The sequence below is a fragment of the Stylophora pistillata genome, chromosome 9 (assembly GCF_964205215.1).
Source record: "Stylophora pistillata chromosome 9, jaStyPist1.2, whole genome shotgun sequence".
Taxonomy (NCBI): domain Eukaryota; kingdom Metazoa; phylum Cnidaria; class Anthozoa; order Scleractinia; family Pocilloporidae; genus Stylophora; species Stylophora pistillata.
Window position 1 is genome coordinate 30,794,138 of NC_142527.1, and position 19,713 is coordinate 30,813,850.

The following is a 19,713-nucleotide window of genomic DNA, read 5'->3' on the forward strand; positions in this document are numbered from 1 at the left end:
TGAATGCGCCTTCACAACAATCAGTACACATTTCGGTACGTTTGACCTCAAGAGGTCACTTTTGAAACCGTACATTAATAACTTTATTTAGCATACACTCAACAGCAAAACATCAACCATGAATCACACAAGGCATACATTAATTTTACGCGCATATTGAAAAACTAATACTACGCGTCTACAGTTACCTTATCGTGTTATCTTACCGGTTTTTCTTCTTTTTTCCAAATTAGTTAATTTTAGAACATTGTTTTAACAATGTGCTCGACAGTATTAAAATACTATCGGGGACTGGGGCACATATTACGTAATTATGTAACCCGTGACAACGGAGAACGTGCTTATTATCAAGAGTCTGCCCACCCTTCTAAGTTGTTAATTCGAATCTATTGAACAAGATAGTTAGATTGACCGTGATTGTGCGAAGACCTTGTGAATCTTGCGATTATTAAACACGTTAAGATCAAATTTGTGACTTGTCTTGGATACTGTCTCCAGCGGCCGGAGGAGTCCAGCAAAATACAACAAACACACAGGTTTCCTTTACTATTATTATCTCAACTAATACTTGTCGGATCAGAAGACGCAATCATTGGCATCACTAATACTACGCATTCAACAATTGGTTCGAGGGAAATAACTGGAATAAAATCACCTTTAGGCGTAAACAGTGATTCTTGATTCCACTTAAGTTGTTTCACTAAAAAAAAAACCAGTAACAAATAAGTTACGAAAGTCTATCCTTGAGTATAAAATAAAATATTTAATGCACATACATACTTGTCATAAATATACCACTTCTCTTCTCTATTTTTTTCTGTTAATTTAATGGGTTTTTCGACGTTTTAACTGTCTTGGTTTAGCGTTTACTTTCATTAATAAAGTTTAGTTACTTATGGCAAAGCCTGTAATTATTGTAAGCAATATGATCTGCTATGACATGATGTAGATTACCAGAGACACGCTTCGTGTCTGTTACATAAGCTTGTGCCTCTCGCTTCCTCAGTAACCAATAATCGGACTTTGAGACACCTAGTCGTCCTACGAATTTCACACTTGAATATGTGGTGAGCGCTATGAATGGAGGGGAAATATTTCTAAAGAATGCTGGGACCTACGAAAGAGTTTGAAGCAAGAACAACGACATATATGTAACAGTAACGATGTCAATTAAAATTTTCCGTCATTCAACAGCTGAAACCGAGTTCAGCTGGAGTAGAAGTTGCTGACATTCCTGCAGAGTTCGCTTATCTCCGATTTTCTCCAGAGAAGTGGCAGCTTCGACAAGCATCTTCTTACGCTGACACGGACCAGATAAGAATGGCAGAGGAAGATGTCGACAGGCCATCATAAGGGCTGCTGCCTTCTCCCGCTCACCTGTTACACATGTTGTCTCTTCCTCGTCTCCTAAAATCATTCAACAAAAATCAATCAATTAATCAATCCATCACTCAGTCAGTCAGTCAGTCAGTCACTCAGTCAGTGAGTCAGTCACTCAGTCAGTCAGTCAGTCAGTTACTCAGTCAGTCCGTCACTCAGTCAATCAGTCAGTCAGTCAGTTGATAATTACTTAAGAAAAATCATCATCAATTATCTGCTTACTGTCAGGGGATTGACACATTAAAGAAAAATAATCAAATGATTACCTTCGTCTTCAGGCTGTTGTCCTTTGTGGTGACATGTAGTGACCACTCGCTGCCTCAGCGTGCTCCTCTGTAAGAGATGGTGAGTCTCAGTGGGGTTGGCGCCTGCCATTAGTCGAGCCACAGCCTCGTATAAATAAAGCTGAGGAAAATAAATGGCACAACATTAGCCTCCAGCCAACGCAAAATAAGCAAAGGGAACCTTGCTCATTGCCTTCATTCAAATTTAAGAGAGGAAGGCTCGCATGGAGAAGTCTTTAATTTTTTCTCCTTTATGTCTGAGGCGAAGATGGAAAATAGAAACTGTCAACAACACAGCTAACTACAGAAAGGATAGTTTACCCTTGGCAGAGCAGCAGGAAGGTTGTGAGTGAGTTTCTGCAAACTCTCCAGATCATTCTGAAACGAACGCAATTCAACCGGATCAGTTGGTACAGTGGCAGTGAAGTGCGGCTTCTGTGAAAATTCCCAGATGTCCTTTCGAGTACCCAGCAACCAATCACAGCACAGAAGTTGTGCAAGCTGGTGTAGGCGGCTAGTGCTGGACTGGTAAAGGGAAGATGTCAGATTAATGCTCTCCTGCAGATGAAGACCTGACTTCTTGCAGAACTGCACACAATCTTCAAGAGAGCTGGGCTGTGTGTCTCCACTCAAAATCTGTTTCTTTGCTAAGTACGCTCTAAGGATAGCTTTTGCTAATGGGTCTCTTGAGTTTGCCACAGGATCTCTAAGACAGAGACATTTCTCAGGTTCAACAAGAAATGTTGGTGTAATTTTACACATGTTCTCATGAAGAATGGCTGGAAGTGACAAATAACGTCACAAGGCTATTAATTTTGCTTGTTTTTTTTTTTAGCCTTGTGCCAGTCATTCCTTTTTGCAACCTAACACTGACAAGACTTATCATGAAACTAATTTTGCTATTGATTAATTAAGGGGCAGAATTCTAAGGACATTTGTTAAAAATCATTTTAAGTTTCACTGTATACGTGGCTAGCAGGCAAAAAAACAGAATTCAATAACATTCAGTACTATTCCATAAACTGAACCAGAGAAAATCAGAGAAAATACTGGTGACTTCTACAACCAGAATACAACTGCGTTAAGGGTGACCATATTGTCAAGTACCAAAATACAAAATATAACAAGACTAACAATGTCTATGTAGCTTGCTAATCCAGTCCATTTCTACACAATAACATTAACTTACTCTGCATTCCACAAGCTCTTAGGAACACTCTCAATTGTACTGTAAAACCTCTCAGCAGACTCATCTTCACCTTGCAGCCAATGAACTGCCACCATTCCCACTGCTACCCACCATTTGGCAACCTCATCGTCACCGACTGCTGATGCCATGTTTACAGGCTTTTCACTGGTAGATGCACACTCATTCAGCATGTGCAGGTACCTAAGAGCATCCCGAACACTTTTATCCCCAGTAGTATCTTCATCCGTTGCACTTGGTAATACAATAGACGAGAGTGCATAGCGGAGGAGATACTCCCGGAATGCTTGACTTACATGAGCAACTGGGTTGGCTGAAAGGTAAAACAAATCATTTAATCTCAATCTAAAATTCAACATCAGAGATGGAGAAATTTACTTCTCCTGCATATTTTTATCATATAAAATTAATGTAAAAACCAGGAAAACTTAAAAGAGAAGCTACACTGAACAACTACCTAATAAAAAGAACAAAATTACTGTTATTTTCTCACTGCTACAGAATGTATGTATCCCCCTCATGCTTTGCTTGCCCTACCCATGTAGCAGACAAAAGATGTGGATAGTCTACTTTTCAACAAAATTAAACTCACTTTTGTCACTGATGCTGGCCCACATGCTATCACCTCCCTGGCAAGACCACCGACTGCTGACAAAGAAGCGGTGTCCCTTAGGACGGAAGAGCCATTGCAGTGAAGCTGGAACTGTTGTTCCACGAGATGCATAAGATGTTTGTGCACGGCCAAGGAAATACCTCTGAACAAAAAATATAGTGTCATGCATAACCTCTCTGATAACACATGTCTACCAATACAAGGAAAATCCTCCCACTCAAGACTGACACAATGCATTTATACACAGACTGATAAAACTGGAATATGTCAAAGTTAAACAATCAAGTCACCAACAAAGCATTATACTTCTACTCTCTTTCAAAGCCCAACTCACAGCAGTAAAGTGAAGTCCATCAGGGAATGAAGTTCTTATCTGTATTGCAGCTGATACATAGATTTCAGCTAAGATGTCAATGCTCATCAGTTTGTCTGCAGACTCTGCAAGGTTCACAGCTGCCAAGCCAAGAAAGGAAGAACGCCAGCCATTCACAGAGACATGACCTAAAATAGACATACAAGTGATGAGAACATCTAAAGTTTACTCTCTTGCAACGTACAAGAAGTTCAACAGGAACCCAGCACAAAGAACCAGAACTGTATTTTCCCCTTAAATTTAGTTGAAAATAATGGGTAAAGCTTACTAACACTTGAGTAGCATCTAGAACCTTCAAAGTACAGTACCTGTAAGGCTCAACTGATGTAACTTATGGTAAACCAAAGCTGCATCTTTTGCAGATATTTTGGCATAATCCTTGGTATCAGTGCTTCGTCCACGTATATTTATTCCTCCAGCAGCAGATGCAAGCCATGCTCCAATCCATAGCCTCTGCAGAACATGGCGCATCAATTGCCAAACCAGACCACAGGCCACATCAAGCTTTGAAACAGGAAGGGGACGTTTCAGTGCCCTCAGGCAAATTTCAAGGTGACGCGCTGCTGATATAGTATCACCCTGAAAGATAAATGAATTCCTTTATGCACACTAAGTCTCATAGGCCATTAGACTTTGAATTTATTACAACTGGGGTCACGTCAATATACTTTTACCCCGAATTGAAAACAAAAGTACATGCAATTTAATTTCAACATGGTAAGACTCCTCTGCAGTCTGTGATATTTATGTCGAGATAAAAGTTTTGCACAAAATATCGTAATTAAAGTTCTGTTGGTTCTTTCACCTTATCTGCCTAAGTATTAAGCTTTTAAAGTTTGTATGAACCTCCAAAATTGATTGCCAGTCAACTCTGCTTTTATTTCTGGCAGTTATATTGAGAATTTAGGTTGTCACAAGGTGACCTTATCAAAGTGGAGCTTGGTATTCACATCATCATTGTCCTCTTTTAAATCGTACCTTATTTAAGTCTTCATCAGCTTGGTTTCTGTGTCTCCAGAACAGGACTGCATTGTCAGAGTGGGGTCGTGTCACAGGCTCCCCAAACACAAAGATACGCACCAATACTGCTAAGGCCACAAATACATGCAAAGACCAGTTAAGCACAGTCAGGGCAGAATTCCAAAGGCTGTTTTCCTGCTGTACAGCACCACTATCTCCATAAGAATTCAATGTCCTTCCAGAAGCCTGGGGTCTTTTATTTTCCACAGGATTGGAGAAAAACATACCTGTTTGAATTAAGTGCATTATTACAAAGACTGTTTAAGCACAAAGACTATGGTTACCAGAATAAATTTCCTCATGTGGATAATAACAACTTTAAAATTAGCAAACTGTAACTCAGACGTCAAAAGAAAAAATTTCAGGAAGATTTTCAAGTTACAGTATTTTGTGCTCAAAGTTACTTCTTCTGCAATTTACTGATTTCATTAAAGAATTAACTAAAACTTTAATATAACTTTACTAGTGGGAAATTAATGAATTAATGGCAAAAAATGTGAATTTGTGCAACAATGAACAAGTGATGTTGAAAATTTTTAAAGTTAGGCTGTTCTGTGCCCTATTCTTAATGGCTGCCTTTCAAAAGATTAAGAAGTCACTTTTAACTATGTGATGTTTAAAAAGTTCAGGTGGACAACAGTAGGTCTTTAAAAGTTAAATATTTTACTCTACCTTTATCAAGCTGAGGCACAATGTAACTCAAAGGGTTGATAAACAAAAAGGTAAACATAAAAGCAAACAATGCCACGCGGGTGCGATCCATCATTCCACAACTACTGACAGGTAAGGCTTCTACTTTGATGTGAGTCTTGTCTTTTGTCAATGGATCTGGTGTGGGTGGTGTAAGAGGACTTTGTATCACATTGTTAGCTTTGGCAACGTCTTCCACCTTGTTGGATTCTTCCCTTTTTACAGCTTCTGTCTCCATCATAGTGCAGTCTTCTATCATTCCACAACTACTGACATCTTTCTTTATCTGATGTTCCTTTTGCTTTCGGACAAGCTCAGTGATGGTTTCTGAGTAAGATTGAAGGGAATTAATCCACTTTTTTTAATAATTAATAAGAGGTATTTTACCTTGTGTATGCACAAACAGTACAAAGGCGCTGAAAAATTTGTTCTAAACTGCAGCATATTAATGAGCCTGCCTTCAATGTACATTTTATTTTGCATACCATGAAGAGTACTTCAGACCAAGCAACGAACTTTTGCCTGTGCCTGTTACAGTCCCCGCAGTACATTAACCAGACTTCTGAGATACAGGTAAGAAGTAATTCCCCTAACCCATGCATTTTACTCCTTGCCTTACAAAATAATATAAAAAATCCTTACCTCTCTTTTGCTGTGCCATTTTCAAACTCATATTTTCTTGTTTGAGGCGTGCATTTTCATTTTGAAGCTTCATTATTACCTCTATGGCCTTCCTTAACACACCAGCCTTGTTCATCTAAAAAGGAAAAAAATTACAACAGTGGTAAAATCACACACATCCCTTGCAAAGTTTCTGTTTTCATTCTTTCAGCAAATTGCACTGCTTCTAGAAAAGATGATAAAAAGTAGATTATTTTAAGATGATAGCCTTACCTTTGCATCTGGCCCACACACAAGGTCTTTCAACTCCACAATCTTGTCATTGATACTGGTGCGGTACCGCTTCTCAATCAAATTGTGCGCTGATCGCTTTTCTGTTTTGACTCCCACTTGGCCCTTTGCATTAGTCAGACGACTGATTGGAATCTTGCTCGGGTCCAAGACAATGGGAATGGTAGCTGTTAAGACCCCATTGGGACCCTGGGACAGTGTGGGCTGAATCTGTGATTGGCTAAGTTCAATAGTACCAACGACAGTGGAAGCAGAGTCTGGCTTGACAGTTTGTGGTTGAGCAAGACTCTGGAAGATACAGAGTTACAAATGTTCAATATAAACACACGCAAACGTGGTCATAATGGCAGGATTTTTATCTAAAAGAGTCTTCCATCACCTGAGAAAAATAATCTTTAAAAGGGAAAATTCAGTCTTTCAAAGACATTTCTTCAATAACTAGAATTTCATTATATTTAAGGTGTACTTGTTGTGAACTATGGTTTTCAGACACATTTAAATGAGGGTTCAATTGTTTGTCTTGAGACACAGAACCACAATTGCTTTACATCACAGACTGCAAAGTTTGGACTTGTAAACTGCTAGTGACCCATACTGTAGATGATGAAGTTTGAATGATAATGTATCACAAGAAGAAGCCACATGATCAGCTGCTTAGTGCAGCTTCATGTAATTTTGAATGCTATCATTGGCCCATTTTGTCCTTTATCATTACGCCAGCTAAGAAAAGTCCCTTACATTTAGCTACAATCAAGGTAAAATGAGTGAACCATCCCCTAAAAGTCAGTGGAAGATTTCAAGCAGACAGGACTTAGTTGATTGAATCACTCACCTGCTGTGTTTGTGGACTTGTGACTTGTGCACTTGAAAGAACAGGTAACACTGGAGAAGTTGGGTGGACAGGGGATACCGGTGTTGATGACAGTGAAGAAATAGACCCTGGAGAGGGAACCTGCTGTTGAGGAGACAACTGTTCTTCAGGAACTACCACTTGCTGCTGTGGCACTATGGTTGTGTTCTGTTTGGGTAACACACCCAGCTGCTGCAGAAGCTGTTGAAGCAGAGTGTTCTGACTTGATGAAGGCTGACTTGTTGAAACCTGTGGCTGGACAGTTGGTAGCTGAAGCTTAGGTTGTAACTGTGGCAGTTGCTGTTGTTGTTGTTGCTGTTGTTGTTGTTGTTGTTGCTGTTGCTGTTGTTGAAGCAGCAGCTGAAGGAGTTGAGGGGTTGTCTGAGACATTTGTGGTGCCTGTTGTGTAACAACTGTTGGCTGCTGGGTTGAAATAGGCTGCTGGACTGTAACAGCACAAGGCTGTGAGGTTGGTGTAAGGATTGATGGCTCCTGAAGAAGCTGTTCTAAGCTCTTAGTGTGCATAGCAGGGGGAGCCGGCTGGGAATTCTGCCCTTGAAGTAAATTAAGCAGGTACTGGGTGGTGGTGTTCTGATTCTGTTTTGGAGTACCATGCTGACCTGGATCACAAACTCCTGGCTCCTGCTTTACCTTAACCTTAGGTTGAAACATTGGGAATGCTGATTGATCTTGTTGCTGTGTTGTAAATTTGGAGAGATAGTCTGCAATGTTAAGTGAGGATGAGCAATCATCATCTGTAGCCATTGACTCTGGAGGTGTAATTGGAGGCGAGAGAATGAGCTGTGAAGGATCAGTCTTAGGGTTCACCCCAGATGAAAGTGCTGTACTGTTTTGCTCCTGATCAACATCAGGTTGTGCTCCACAAAGGAAATCCAAAAATCCCTCTGGATACAAAGATGGTGTCACAAATAAAATGAGACAAAAAAAATTTACAAGAGAAATAAATGAATTGAGCCAGTTACCTGACAAAAATGTATCTATGTTGTAGACAAATATCCTTGTTTTTTCTAACTGATTCTCCAAATCATGTTGAATTATCTAGGGTTTCAAGGTATTAAGATATATAATGGAACTATAAATAAGTTGATGTAACATAAGATGTGTGAAAAATAAAACTTGTGTAGGAGGCTGAAAAATAACTTATCTACTAAACACAAAAAAGTTAAATTGAAATTTCAGACACAAACAAATCAAAATGTTAAGGCAGAGTGCAGGACTAAGATAGAAGCCATTTTAATTCAAGTCTACCAACCTCTAACCGATGTATAATATCAAGTTAATCTACAGAAGCTTGCATAATTTGTCTTATCTGTCTAAATGTATGCTCTATACTTGCCTACAAAGAGAGGTTCTGGCAAAAGAGAACAACTCACAGACTAAATGCTGTTTTTTCATCTTGGCTAATTAATTCCTTACATTCAAGATTAACCACAAACCATAACAACTAACTGCCATTGACAGTGATAAGTACTGTTTATGAACAATGATGGAACCAGGTTTGATTCCATTAAACTTGGCAAAACTTACAATCGTTTAATATTTGATGGACCAAGTTTGGTGAAACAAAATTACATTTAGCCAGTTTTTCTGATGAATTTAACACCTGGTCAGTTTATTAACAATCTGAAGGTAAATACACCACAGATGGACGATTTAGCTTCCGAGGAGAAAAGAAATACGAACAAGTTGTGCTCCGTTATTTAACAGCACACAGGCATCCACCCCTAACATGTCCTGATCAAACCTTTTCAGGCAATGAGCCAATCACAAAACAAAAACAACGCATGCATAGTCCGTGCTTCACTTAATTAACGTTAAATGTCACATACGCATAGGCAAAACGGATCAAAGTACTTTGAACCATGCAAATTATGTCACGGGAGTGCATGCGACAAGCTTATTTATTTGTGTCTGTAAAGAAAGTTGGTTGTTGAGGCTTTTAGAAACCAGATTACAGGAGTGACTATAAGCATATTTTAAATTAAGTGCACGGGCTGCCGAGTGCCTAAGAACGTGAATAGTGCATACATAAACAATCCGCTTAGAATGACCCATATATCTGCTATGCGTGTGAACAATGGCACGCAACTTTGACTACACCAAACATCACAAATGACGAACCGACCTTCTGCAACATTATTTCGTTCATTAAGAGTCACCTGGCGTACTAAATTATGGCAATTTTGGGGCCCTTCTCTTCGGTGAACCAAACATCCTTGTCACTTACCGAGAAAACAACGACCAAGTTACGTTGATCTTGGGCAAGAATTTAACGAGTTATACGGCCATTAGGTAAGGATATGAAAACATGAATTTGCTTACCGTCAAAATCGCCTATCATGGGCTGATTCATGGCTCTATCATCGTTAAAATTCGTTCCTAAATCGGGCATTGTTTCACTCAAAAGTGACTCCCATCCATCGTCTGATGGGTCCGCCATTTTGGCTTCATCACCAAGCTATTTTTTTCCACCAATGACAGCGCAGCTAGATCGGGTGATCTTCGTACGACCTTGCGTCATATATTTTTTTTCGTAAGAATCCCATATATACTTGCGGTCTTTGGCACTTGTGTCGTAGAGTGTTATGGGATTGTTTTGTGGGGTAGCCATGGTAATGACGTCACAACTTTTGGTGTTTCGTGAGAAAAAAACATGGCGAAAGTTGTAAATACTTTAGTTTGGACGGGAGAAGTGTTATCTTCGTTAAAGTGATCGATTCTTGACAGTAAAAGGTAAATTGGGGTGTTTTTCTAAACTTAGATGCACCAGAAGTAAAGTTTTGGGCACAGTTCGTACAATATTTTGTACGAGTTTTTGATGTCGTAGGCTTTTTGTCAGCCTTGACACCTTATGATTTGAAGTCGTTGAGGGAAGTTACCTGCGAAAATCTTCCGTGTAGAGGCTCTAAATCGCTGTTTTATTCTCGTGTTGTAAATGCGTAAAGTACACTGAGCAAATGCAAATATGTTGGTAAACTTGTTATAGTGTTGTTACCCTGCCATGTGCACATGCACAGTTTCTTTGACCTCAATAGCTGCTCTAAACCTAAAGAGGAGCATTCCATGCTTTCAGATTTCACACCGCATTAGCTATCTTGTATATTTAATAGACAGTTTGTTGATGATCGTTTTTACTACCTGAACAATGTTTAAGTATTTGACCACATAAATGCATACAACATGTATCTCAGTCATAATTATCACTGACATGTTTTCTTTGAATACCACTTACTATCTAACACGTTTTCTTAGTCTGAACTGTAAGGTTTCATCTAGTTTTTTTCAGCTCAGATTTATGGTCCAAGTTTGAAGCTCAACATATGTATCAATATTTCAAGGGGAATAATGTGAGACTTTTTTCAGTTATTTTCCAGTTATCAAGTTTAGAAGACAACTGCAGAGCTCAAGATGACCTCATTGGCTACTGCACTTCCTCCCATCAAAGTAGGTGGCCAGGTCACTCAGCAGGTCATTCGGCATGTTCCATCTCCACCAATGAAAGGGTCCTCTCTAGGGAGTCCGTTAAGAAGTAGCAGAGGAATACAGAGACCAGAAGGCTCCTTTGTGAGGAGTCCTCCTTCTCATCTGGAGAAAACAACTAGTTCTGAAAGGATTGACACTTCAAGGTATGTATGTACATGTATGGAAGTTAACTGTTATCAGAGACATTTGCATTGATTCATATTAAAAGTGCATTTGCTCAAATTATCACCTGGAGGCTGACATATGCCTTTGAATGTGAGTTGTGCTAATCATAAATCCCTTTGTCATGACAGGTATCGTAATACCTATGAACACAATCTTTGCCTTGACATGTTGAAAGAAGGTTTCCATCAGTCATTTCAAGAGCTGTTTAATCTGATGGAGAAACAAAAACATGACATAGAAAGTTTAGGAGCAGATTCTGATCTCTCTGATCAACCTTTGCTACAAGATCAACCAGAGAAACTTGACCAACTAAAACATCATCTAACCACAGCAGAGGCAGCAAAGAGAAGAGGTGAGTCAAATATACGATGTTCTGACTTCCACAGTTGATGCAGATGTCAAACTCCATCAGGACATGAAATTACCAATGGTATGTTTTTCCCCTTTAATTTGCAGGAAAGATGGACCAAGTTTATCATAGCTTACTGGCCCTAGCAAGATTCTTTGAGGAGACTGGGGACTTTTGGCTCTCAGATCACTTTTATGGCTCTTGTTTGAAGACGAGCCTGAAGATAAGAGGAGATGGAAGGAGGAAGGAGTCAGAGGCTAACTGTAACATGGGATTGGCATCTGAGAAGAGAGGTAAAATTGTTGATCAGGGATGTCTGATATTTACTTCATTCGTACTTTTATAATTTCCCTCTCTTTAGACATATAAAAAGATATATGTATATTTTAAAAACAAATGTTTTCGCAAGCAAAGGAAAGATGTGTGTAAAGTAATTCTGTTTGTGATAACTTACTCATTATTTTTATGTACAGGGGATCTGTGTAAAGCTGCAGAGTATTTAGAGTCATTTTACAATTTGACAAAAGGGCGTCTGTGGCAGACAGATGATGGAGAAAATCTGCATTCACTTTCTTGTGGACACCTCAGGAGGGTGTATACAACCATGGCAGATGAGGTATATTTTAGGCTGGAAAATTTTATTTGTACATTTGATATTAAATCAGAGTGATTGAAGATCTGTTATGTGAGATGTTCTGTTCCTCTTTTTTTTTAAATTTAAGTTGTGAATTTATCATCATTTTGATAGGTTAAAGAGGCTGACACGATGAAGTCAATAGATTACCTCCTGAAAGCATATGGAATGGCAAAAGAAAGTAAGTCTGAAATTCCATAAGCATTCTCTTTGGCTGTTTGCGTGATTTGCATCTCTTCCTTCCTCTTGATTGATATATTTTAATGCCCATAATGATTTAGCAGGTAAATTACATTGCTTTGTCCTTTTCCTTCAGTTTGTAAAATAAAACAAATAAACTTTGCAATTATTTTGGTCTTGTGAAAGGTGGTGACAGTCAACAAGAGGGCTTGGCTGGCTATCGATTGGGAAGTGCTTATGAGGAAATTGGAGATGCTGAAACAGCCATTCTGGTAAGAAATAAGAGATTTTTGGTTAAGAAGAAAAATACTCTAGCTTATTTGTTATTAAAAAAGGCCAACTTTAATGAGATTATTGGCAACTCAATTTATGGATATCTAACTATCATGCCTGATATATTTTCTAGTATCATAATGGGTACTTGGAGAAATGCCAGCAGAACACAGATGATGTTGGGATGGGGAGGGCTTGTCAAGCCTTGGCAAGAGCCTATGAGTTGTAAGTTTGTCATTTTTTCTATACTAGTTTTCCAAATCAAACAAAACACGTACCAGCAGGCTAGTAGTGATGCACAATTTGGCACATTTTTGCTAAATGAGCCATCACCTAACAAAGTTTCAAACTGAGTTTTGTGATCTGTTTAAGAAAAGTTTTTTTTGTTTGTAAGCAAGGGTGTAATTAATTTCTTTCTTAGGCAAGGAGATGTGGAAAGTGCTATGAAGTATCTTGAGATGTTTGTTGAGTTGGCTGATCGATCTCAGCAATTACCAGAACAGCAGAGAGCTTGTACAAGTCTTGGTTCTATCTATAATTCCATGGTAAGACAACACATTTGCACATTATTATATTCATGTAATATTCTGTGTTTTCTAATTAGCTGTTCATTTAAGTGCAAATAGTGTTTTGATCCCTATACATGAACTGAGCTTGCTGGAATTATTATTATTTCATTGATTTCATTATTTTATTTCAATCATTATTTCATTGTTGCGTGTGTGTGTGCGTGTGTGTGTGTGTGTGTGTGTGTGAGCCTATACAGTGTCTGTTTAGGTAGCCCGCCTAGAATAGCTTTGCTAACTGCGGGCTACAAAAGCCTTTATTTCTTTCATTTTAAAAAAAAAAAATAAAGTCAATGTTGTTGTTGTCAATGTTGTTGAATTATTCATTTATTGCTCTGTGTGATTGGAAGCAGACCAGCATCAGATATAGCATCAAGTTTTTTTGGCCAAAGTTTACTTTATTTCCTTTATTCAGGGAAAATATGAAGATGCTGTGCGTATGTACAGGAGAGGCTTTGAGATAGCTCAGGATCTGACTGCAGTTGAAACCACTGAAACAACAAGAGTGGAATATGGAGTTGCTTTGGCACATACACTTCTTGCAGGCTACTCTCAATGTATGGATCAGCTTAGCAAGAGTAATATGCAAAGACTGCTTGATTTTAAGAGCTCAAGATGGGACACTTTTTCAGAAGAAGCAGCTCTCGGTTTCAAAGCAAATGAAGGAAGTCAGCCAAGCAGTGTTGTGGGTCCAGGAGAAAGTGGGGACTCAGTTGAGGGGGAGGATGACAAGGAAAATGGAACTTCTGACCCTACTTCTGAAGGAGAACCCAAGGATGAACAAATGAATGGTGGATCAGATTCAGGGGTGACAAGTGAAGGGGAAAATGGGAAAGATGACCATCTTGAAAGTCAGCCAATTGAGTAATGGATTTGCAAAAGGAACATTGAAAAAAATATATACTGTATATAATATAATATATATTTATAAATGACTTGTAAAGTACAACTCATTCAAATGAAACCAAGTGTGAGTGGAATAAACATCTATCGTGAGTCACACCACGTTACTGAAGAATGGGTTAGTACATTCCAGTCTGTAACCTTTGGCAAAGCCTATTTTTTTAACAAACAAATGAAAAAATTCCCTTTTAGTGTTAGTGACTAATTTGCAGGACCACCTTATCGTTGTACAGGTTGTTATGAGATTGGCAGGCTGCTTTCTTTATTTATCATCAGAGTTTATCATTTCTTTGTTCACTTGAAGGGTTTGTTACCAGGTGTGACTTAATTTAATCTATTAGGATAAAAAATTTCACATTTTACATCATGTGCATTGCATGTGCTACTCTGAGTTGTACACAAGTATCATAATCATAAAAAATGTAAATTACATATCTCTTTGCATGTAGGGGTAGAAGTTGTACTTTTACTTACAATTTCAAAGTGTCAAAACTTCTGGTAAGAAAACATTGTTTGATGTTGGTCTTCCATTTCTTTTATTCAGAGGCAACCATGTCACTTGTAAGCAAGTCCAGTTGACACTCTTATCATCATTGAAGAACTTTATTTTGGCATCACAGCTTATTACAATGCTATGTATCATTGCTCACTCACATTACATGACCGTGAAGCACATTGAATAATTAATAATCACAACCAAAATCTTCTCGCCAACTGCTTGAACCCTTCTACAATGGGTTTTTTTTAATGATTTTTAATTAATTTGCCTTTTAAAAGAAAAATCGAACCCTTGCACAATGTAACTACACCCGTCATGATCCAAAACTCCTGTTGAAAGCATGCAAGGCCACTCATGAAATGTCAACTTACGATTTGAACAGGGCAGCAAATGGTTCCATTCTCCCCTTGTAATCAACTGTAACAAACACTGTATTTGGCATTCTTATGAGGGGAACAAGGAAAGATAATTTAAAGGGAAAAAAATTGAGCCAGTTGTGTGGCATATATACACCTAACTGGTCTTGCACTTTATCATGCTGATGGCTCTTCACCTCTTACTGATGTTTCTATCAATGTTACAGCAAAAAAAGATATTACAAAATCTTAGAGGAAAAGGGCTCTTCTGACAGTACACCAGAAAAGTTTTTTATCTGGAATGCCACAATTATCAATACAAAATTAAAACGTGATACACTTGGCTATAAAGTCATAATTCCCAGAAGGCCACCAGACATTAGATCTTACATATCTGTTTTGAAACAACTGTATGAAGTCGACATTTCACGTTTTGACATTTCTTCATGTTTTCAAGGATAAGCTACTGAGTAAATACTAAAATTAACTGAAAAATGCCCACAGCAAAACAAAAAACTTGACTACATGTAAAGCAGGATGCACTGTATGATGCCCATCAGTTCTTTCCCTCAAACTGCATGGCATCAAGGACTTTGTTGAGATCATAATCCTTAGCATGTATCAGTTGCCGCAGCCAGCCACTATCGTCTTCGAACCCCATTGCACGCATCTTTGCTATGGCCACCTCCAAGGGGTCAGTTGGAACTTCCTCATCAACTGTTCCAGAGGCTCCCTCTTGTGACTCTGCATTCTCATCAACCAAAACAAACTCCTCTGGTGCTTGAACATCCTAAAACATTATCACATGAAGGTTATTTTATATACCAGTTATAGCTGATGGCCCCATCCACTGATGGGTATGTACCTTGGTAGATCTAAGGGGTGGTAGATCTGTACATTGAAAAGTGGAAGGTCTGACTTGCATTTTTTCCACTGTAAAAATATGCATAGTTGCTGTTGTCTTAGAACATTGGGATGCAGAAGCTCACTAACCCCCCCCCCCCCTTAAAAATGCTTGACAGATCATTGCAACCCCGGCTGTGTAATATTTTCCTGTCATGCACAGAACCCTATGATAAACCCAAGTCACACAGCTGCAATGAAGAGGAGTTGTAAAGCTGTAATGATCAAGCATATTTCACCATTCACCACCACCATCTAGGATGAACTTAGACCATTTTTTTATATTAATAAAATGTGACATTTTATCACAATAAATTGTCCCAAAGTGTTTTCCTCACCATTTCAGAGGTTTCTTTTTCATCTGTTTGTGATGGAGCATTTTCATCCACTTGTGGTTCTGTGGACTCTCCTGAAGGACCAGCATCTGCAGTGGCTTGTTGGTCACCCTCCTGACATCTGCCTTGACAACAATCTGCATTTAAAATTAAACCACCACATCAAACAAGCACAACATTTCCTCCAAAGTCAAGAAGTTCTGCTTTATGTGACCGTTCAGTACAGGTGGAAGACAATGAAAACTGGCAGTTGTGACTTAGTTAAGAGCCACCACGACCGTCTAATAAAGGTGAAAAATACGGTGATTAAGGGGAAACAAAAACAGTGCCCACTTGTTTAAAGGTCAATTAGCACTGACCCAGGGTTAAATTTTAATCTAGGTTTCTAATTTCTCTGTTCAAAAGGCCATTTTGGGCTAATTTTCCCTATTCTTTTTAAAGCATTTAATCTTCAAATAGAAGACAAATGGAATTAAACTAAATTTTTCTTATAAAGCTTTCAGATCTGAAAAATTTCACACTAACCCTGGATTACCTTAAGCCACCTTTGAACAACCCGGCCCAGGACTTTAACACCTGGCAGCTGAATAAAGGGCAACTACTTAATACAATGTCCCTTAATACAGGTTCAACTGTATAAAGATCCCTCCCCAAAATCAAAACATGTTATACACTATAAACGTCAAGGAATCCACTTGATGTAAGAGGCTTCAAACAACCTCTAACACATACCTTCCTCACTACTAGCATATGTGTGCACCTCTACACCCAGTGGCCCAAGAAATGAGGCAATAGTCTCTCCAACAGCATGAAGAAAGGGTGGCCCCACAGGGACCTCATTAGGGTTGGCCTCTGTATGGCGATCACACTTCTTTCCTCCATTGTTACAACGGCCTCTAGCCTTGGCACAACGACCACGGCCCCCCCTACGGCCAAATCCACGTCCCCATGGACCAAATCCTCGTCCAAAGTCATACTGAAAGGGAGGAATTCCATGAGGAGGAGGACCATGAGGGGGGTGGTGAGGTGGATGAGCATGTGGGGGGTGGTGAGGTGGATGGCCATGTGGGGGGTGGTGAGGTGGATGACCAACTCCAAATGGGTTGAAGCCAGGAAACCAGTTGTCTGCAGAAGTTCTCGGTGTTGCAATACGTAGCATCTCATGTTCCCTATGCATTCCTTTGGTCTCACAGGTCATACACAGGTCAAAGTTTGGGCAAACCACACACTTGAAGCGGATCCCAAAGATGTGCTTATCACAACCATCGCACACTACGCCAGGGTGAGCAGTGCCAGGGTCCTGTTGTTCAGCAGAGTTTTCTGAAAAAAAAGAGAACAAAATTATTACAGATTTAATAATGATAGTGTTCAACCCTTAATGTCACTAGAAAAGTCACTAGAAAAGACCAGACACGAAAAGAAAAAATGTTTGACTGAAAGTGAAAGGGATTTAATGAAACTGCTAGCTCATAATGATCAGGCAAAAAGATTTCCAATTCACACCTATCTAGTTGGACCTCCCACGTCACCAACTGTCTACAAAACATTTTTGACGATTGTACAAAAAAATACATTGCACAACAGAATGCTTATGGCTTAGTGTTATCATACAGTCAATTTGAAAACAAACAGTAGAAAATAGTAATAACATCTTACCAACATTACCAGCGTCTGGTTCACCGCCTTTCACAAAAACGCGAAACACATCGCCACTTATACTTCCCAATGCCTCAATCAGCTCTTCATCGCTTGAAAATGTTATCATCTCGTTGTCGGCATCTACGAAGAGAAAAATATCGAATATATTCAGTTAATATAAAACAAACCATAGGAATAAAAAAAAAAAAAAAACAGATATCGATAATTGGCATCGGCCCTTCTTTTCGTTTGTTAGGAGCTTTGTGAAATTTGTTCTTCGAAACTGAATGTCCTAGTTGTTTGTATCTGTCGTTGTTTTCGAGAATAGCTTTTAAGCGAAACTTGTACAGGTACAAAATACCAACGAGGACTCGACATTTCTCACAAGTGATCGAGCGCGCAAGGCGAATTAGCTGAAAACCGATTACCTTACCTTTCCAAAACAATTTGAACACCTTGCCCCTAATGGATGGAAATACCTGCTCGATCTTCTGCCTCAAATAGGCAAAATTGGCTGAGGCACCTTCGTCAATTGCAAAACGACGAATTTCTTGTTGATTGGTGTCAGGGTTCAAATACGCCTTCACTGAAAGAGCCATCGCTTCTCTTTTGTTTCACCAGAATAACTGATATAAACTTATCGGTTAATTGCGCAGAAATGAAATGAATACTACGAGTCACTGTGTGCTATATAGGACAATCCTATGCATTCGAGAACGTCTGATTACGTTTGTCAGCAAGTTTTCTGCCTTGTCATTGAACCAAGGTGTTTGTAAATAAAAGATTGGGGTATACGTCATCTCAGCTCGGTCATGGAAACTGGAGCTAGAAAACTTTTTTGTCCACCGACTTCGAAGGGAAGGCTCGCAGGCCCGCAGGCCCGCAGACCCGCAGTCCCGCAGACCCGCAGACCCGCAGACCCGCAGTTTATTGTCGTTCTGTATTTTAGTAGGTGGCTTAGACTTGCAGTACTCTTTTGTACTCTTGTAATTCTTGACACGAGTCAAAAAAACTCTAGGTGAAAAGACGACGGAAAATTTTTTCGCCGAGGTCCCGTTTATAGGCATTTATAGATTATGCTAGCATAATTTTTGGCATAATTCGAGCAAACTGGCATAATTTCTGCCAAGTAGCAATGCTAGCATAATTTGCGCATTTTGATAATTATCAGATCATTTTTGATGCCATTATTTGATAATTTTTTGTCTCTAGTCCCAAGCACTTGGTGACCTTAATCGATATTTAAAGTTTTAGTTAAACTAGTAGCATTTGTAGTTCACTGTGAAGCACTGAGCCCGGGTCTAACCTCAACCACATGTTTATTTGAAATTCATTGTGGATTTGTTGCGTTTCTTTCCTGTAGACGAACGGCTTCTAGTTAAAAAAATATATTTTTTGGACTTATTTGCATATTTTCAAAGAGCATAATTTAAAAAAACGGTGGCATAATTTGGAAAAAAGAGCATAATGTTAGCATAATTTGGCCAAAAAAAAGCAATGCTACAAGCATAATATGCCACTTTTAACAGCATAATCTATAAATGCCTACCCGTTTATCTAGCTATCATGCGTAGGTGTCGTGCGGGTTTCCCTTCCACGTCCGTGCACCCTTTATAGAGAAGAAGGACCGCAGTTAATTAAGCGTTCTGTGTTTTCTTTAATATTTTCAGTATGTGCCTTAGGTTTGAAATACTCCTTTTACCAAGGCATGATTCTAAAGAACTCCTGGTAAAAGGACGACCAAATAATTTTATCGCCGAGGTCCCACTTGTCCATCAGGCGACGATGATGGCATGACCATTGAATATGAGTGAGACTCGTCAAAAATGAGAGAGGTGACTCTGATCAGTAGACTGCTTTACAGGAAATCAGTCTACCGGTCTCTCCCTTCTTGGGAACCAGGAATATTTACGATGGAGAGCCCGACATGGGTTAAATTTTCGGTACCCAGGCTCCAAATGACAGAATAGGTAGCCTGTGCCTTCCTAAAATAAATGTGTGGTACTTGTGGTATGTCATGTGACAATGAGTCAGCATCACAAAAAGGATCCAAATTAGCATGGGCCGTGAGAAAGTGAT

At 39.1% G+C, this 19,713-nt stretch overlaps 3 protein-coding genes across 5 annotated transcripts; 1 reads left to right on the top strand and 2 right to left on the bottom strand.

Annotated features, from left to right (window-relative positions):
* Window positions 1–36: 36 nt before the first annotated feature.
* LOC111335493 (sterol regulatory element-binding protein 1) lies at window positions 37–9,834 on the bottom strand. Of its 2 annotated transcripts, none has more exons than XM_022941402.2 (13): window positions 9,673–9,834; window positions 7,312–8,234; window positions 6,462–6,767; window positions 6,210–6,324; window positions 5,550–5,894; window positions 4,836–5,104; window positions 4,166–4,436; window positions 3,819–3,985; window positions 3,464–3,626; window positions 2,854–3,184; window positions 1,986–2,370; window positions 1,647–1,785; window positions 37–1,407 (listed from the first exon to the last, which is right to left on the bottom strand). In XM_022941402.2, the coding sequence occupies exons 1-13, from the start codon at window positions 9,788–9,790 to the stop codon at window positions 1,184–1,186; spliced, it is 3,756 nt and encodes a 1,251-aa protein (XP_022797137.1). In that variant the 5' UTR covers window positions 9,791–9,834; the 3' UTR covers window positions 37–1,183. The 2 variants fall into 2 exon arrangements, with proteins under 2 accessions (XP_022797137.1, XP_022797138.1); XM_022941403.2 differs by lacking the exon at window positions 9,673–9,834 and adding an exon at window positions 8,878–9,027.
* LOC111335495 (tetratricopeptide repeat protein 29) lies at window positions 9,258–14,522 on the top strand. 2 transcript variants are annotated; one of them, XM_022941405.2, is made up of 10 exons: window positions 9,258–9,642; window positions 10,714–10,976; window positions 11,127–11,350; window positions 11,455–11,640; window positions 11,821–11,963; window positions 12,096–12,162; window positions 12,348–12,433; window positions 12,568–12,659; window positions 12,856–12,979; window positions 13,416–14,522. In XM_022941405.2, the coding sequence occupies exons 2-10, from the start codon at window positions 10,759–10,761 to the stop codon at window positions 13,866–13,868; spliced, it is 1,593 nt and encodes a 530-aa protein (XP_022797140.1). In that variant the 5' UTR covers window positions 9,258–9,642; window positions 10,714–10,758; the 3' UTR covers window positions 13,869–14,522. The 2 variants fall into 2 exon arrangements, with proteins under 2 accessions (XP_022797140.1, XP_022797139.1); XM_022941404.2 differs by lacking the exon at window positions 9,258–9,642 and adding an exon at window positions 9,937–10,083.
* On the bottom strand, window positions 14,488–18,419 carry LOC111335496 (sequestosome-1). Its single transcript, XM_022941406.2, has 5 exons — window positions 18,068–18,419; window positions 17,653–17,775; window positions 16,729–17,316; window positions 16,000–16,133; window positions 14,488–15,548 (listed from the first exon to the last, which is right to left on the bottom strand). Exons 1-5 carry the CDS (start codon window positions 18,231–18,233, stop codon window positions 15,315–15,317), a joined length of 1,245 nt encoding a protein of 414 aa, XP_022797141.1. The 5' UTR covers window positions 18,234–18,419; the 3' UTR covers window positions 14,488–15,314.
* Window positions 18,420–19,713: the final 1,294 nt, after the last annotated feature.

Bases quoted from the DNA above. Each gene is read 5' to 3' on its own strand.
- LOC111335493 (XM_022941402.2), bottom strand. From the start codon at position 9,790: ATGGCGGACCCATCAGACGATGGATGGGAGTCACTTTTGAGTGAAACA. The intron at 5,895-6,209 runs GTAAGGATTTTT...AATCTTACTCAG, and splicing joins AATGGCACAGCAAAAGAGAG to AAACCATCACTGAGCTTGTC. The intron at 3,627-3,818 runs GTGAGTTGGGCT...TTTTTTGTTCAG, and splicing joins ATGGACTTCACTTTACTGCT to AGGTATTTCCTTGGCCGTGC.
- LOC111335495 (XM_022941405.2), top strand. From the start codon at position 10,759: ATGACCTCATTGGCTACTGCACTTCCTCCCATCAAAGTAGGTGGCCAG. The intron at 11,641-11,820 runs GTAAAATTGTTG...TTTTATGTACAG, and splicing joins ATTGGCATCTGAGAAGAGAG to GGGATCTGTGTAAAGCTGCA. The intron at 12,163-12,347 runs GTAAGTCTGAAA...GTCTTGTGAAAG, and splicing joins ATATGGAATGGCAAAAGAAA to GTGGTGACAGTCAACAAGAG.
- LOC111335496 (XM_022941406.2), bottom strand. From the start codon at position 18,233: ATGGCTCTTTCAGTGAAGGCGTATTTGAACCCTGACACCAATCAACAA. The intron at 16,134-16,728 runs GTATGTGTTAGA...TTTTAAATGCAG, and splicing joins ATATGCTAGTAGTGAGGAAG to ATTGTTGTCAAGGCAGATGT. The intron at 15,549-15,999 runs GTGAGGAAAACA...ATAATGTTTTAG, and splicing joins AAAAAGAAACCTCTGAAATG to GATGTTCAAGCACCAGAGGA.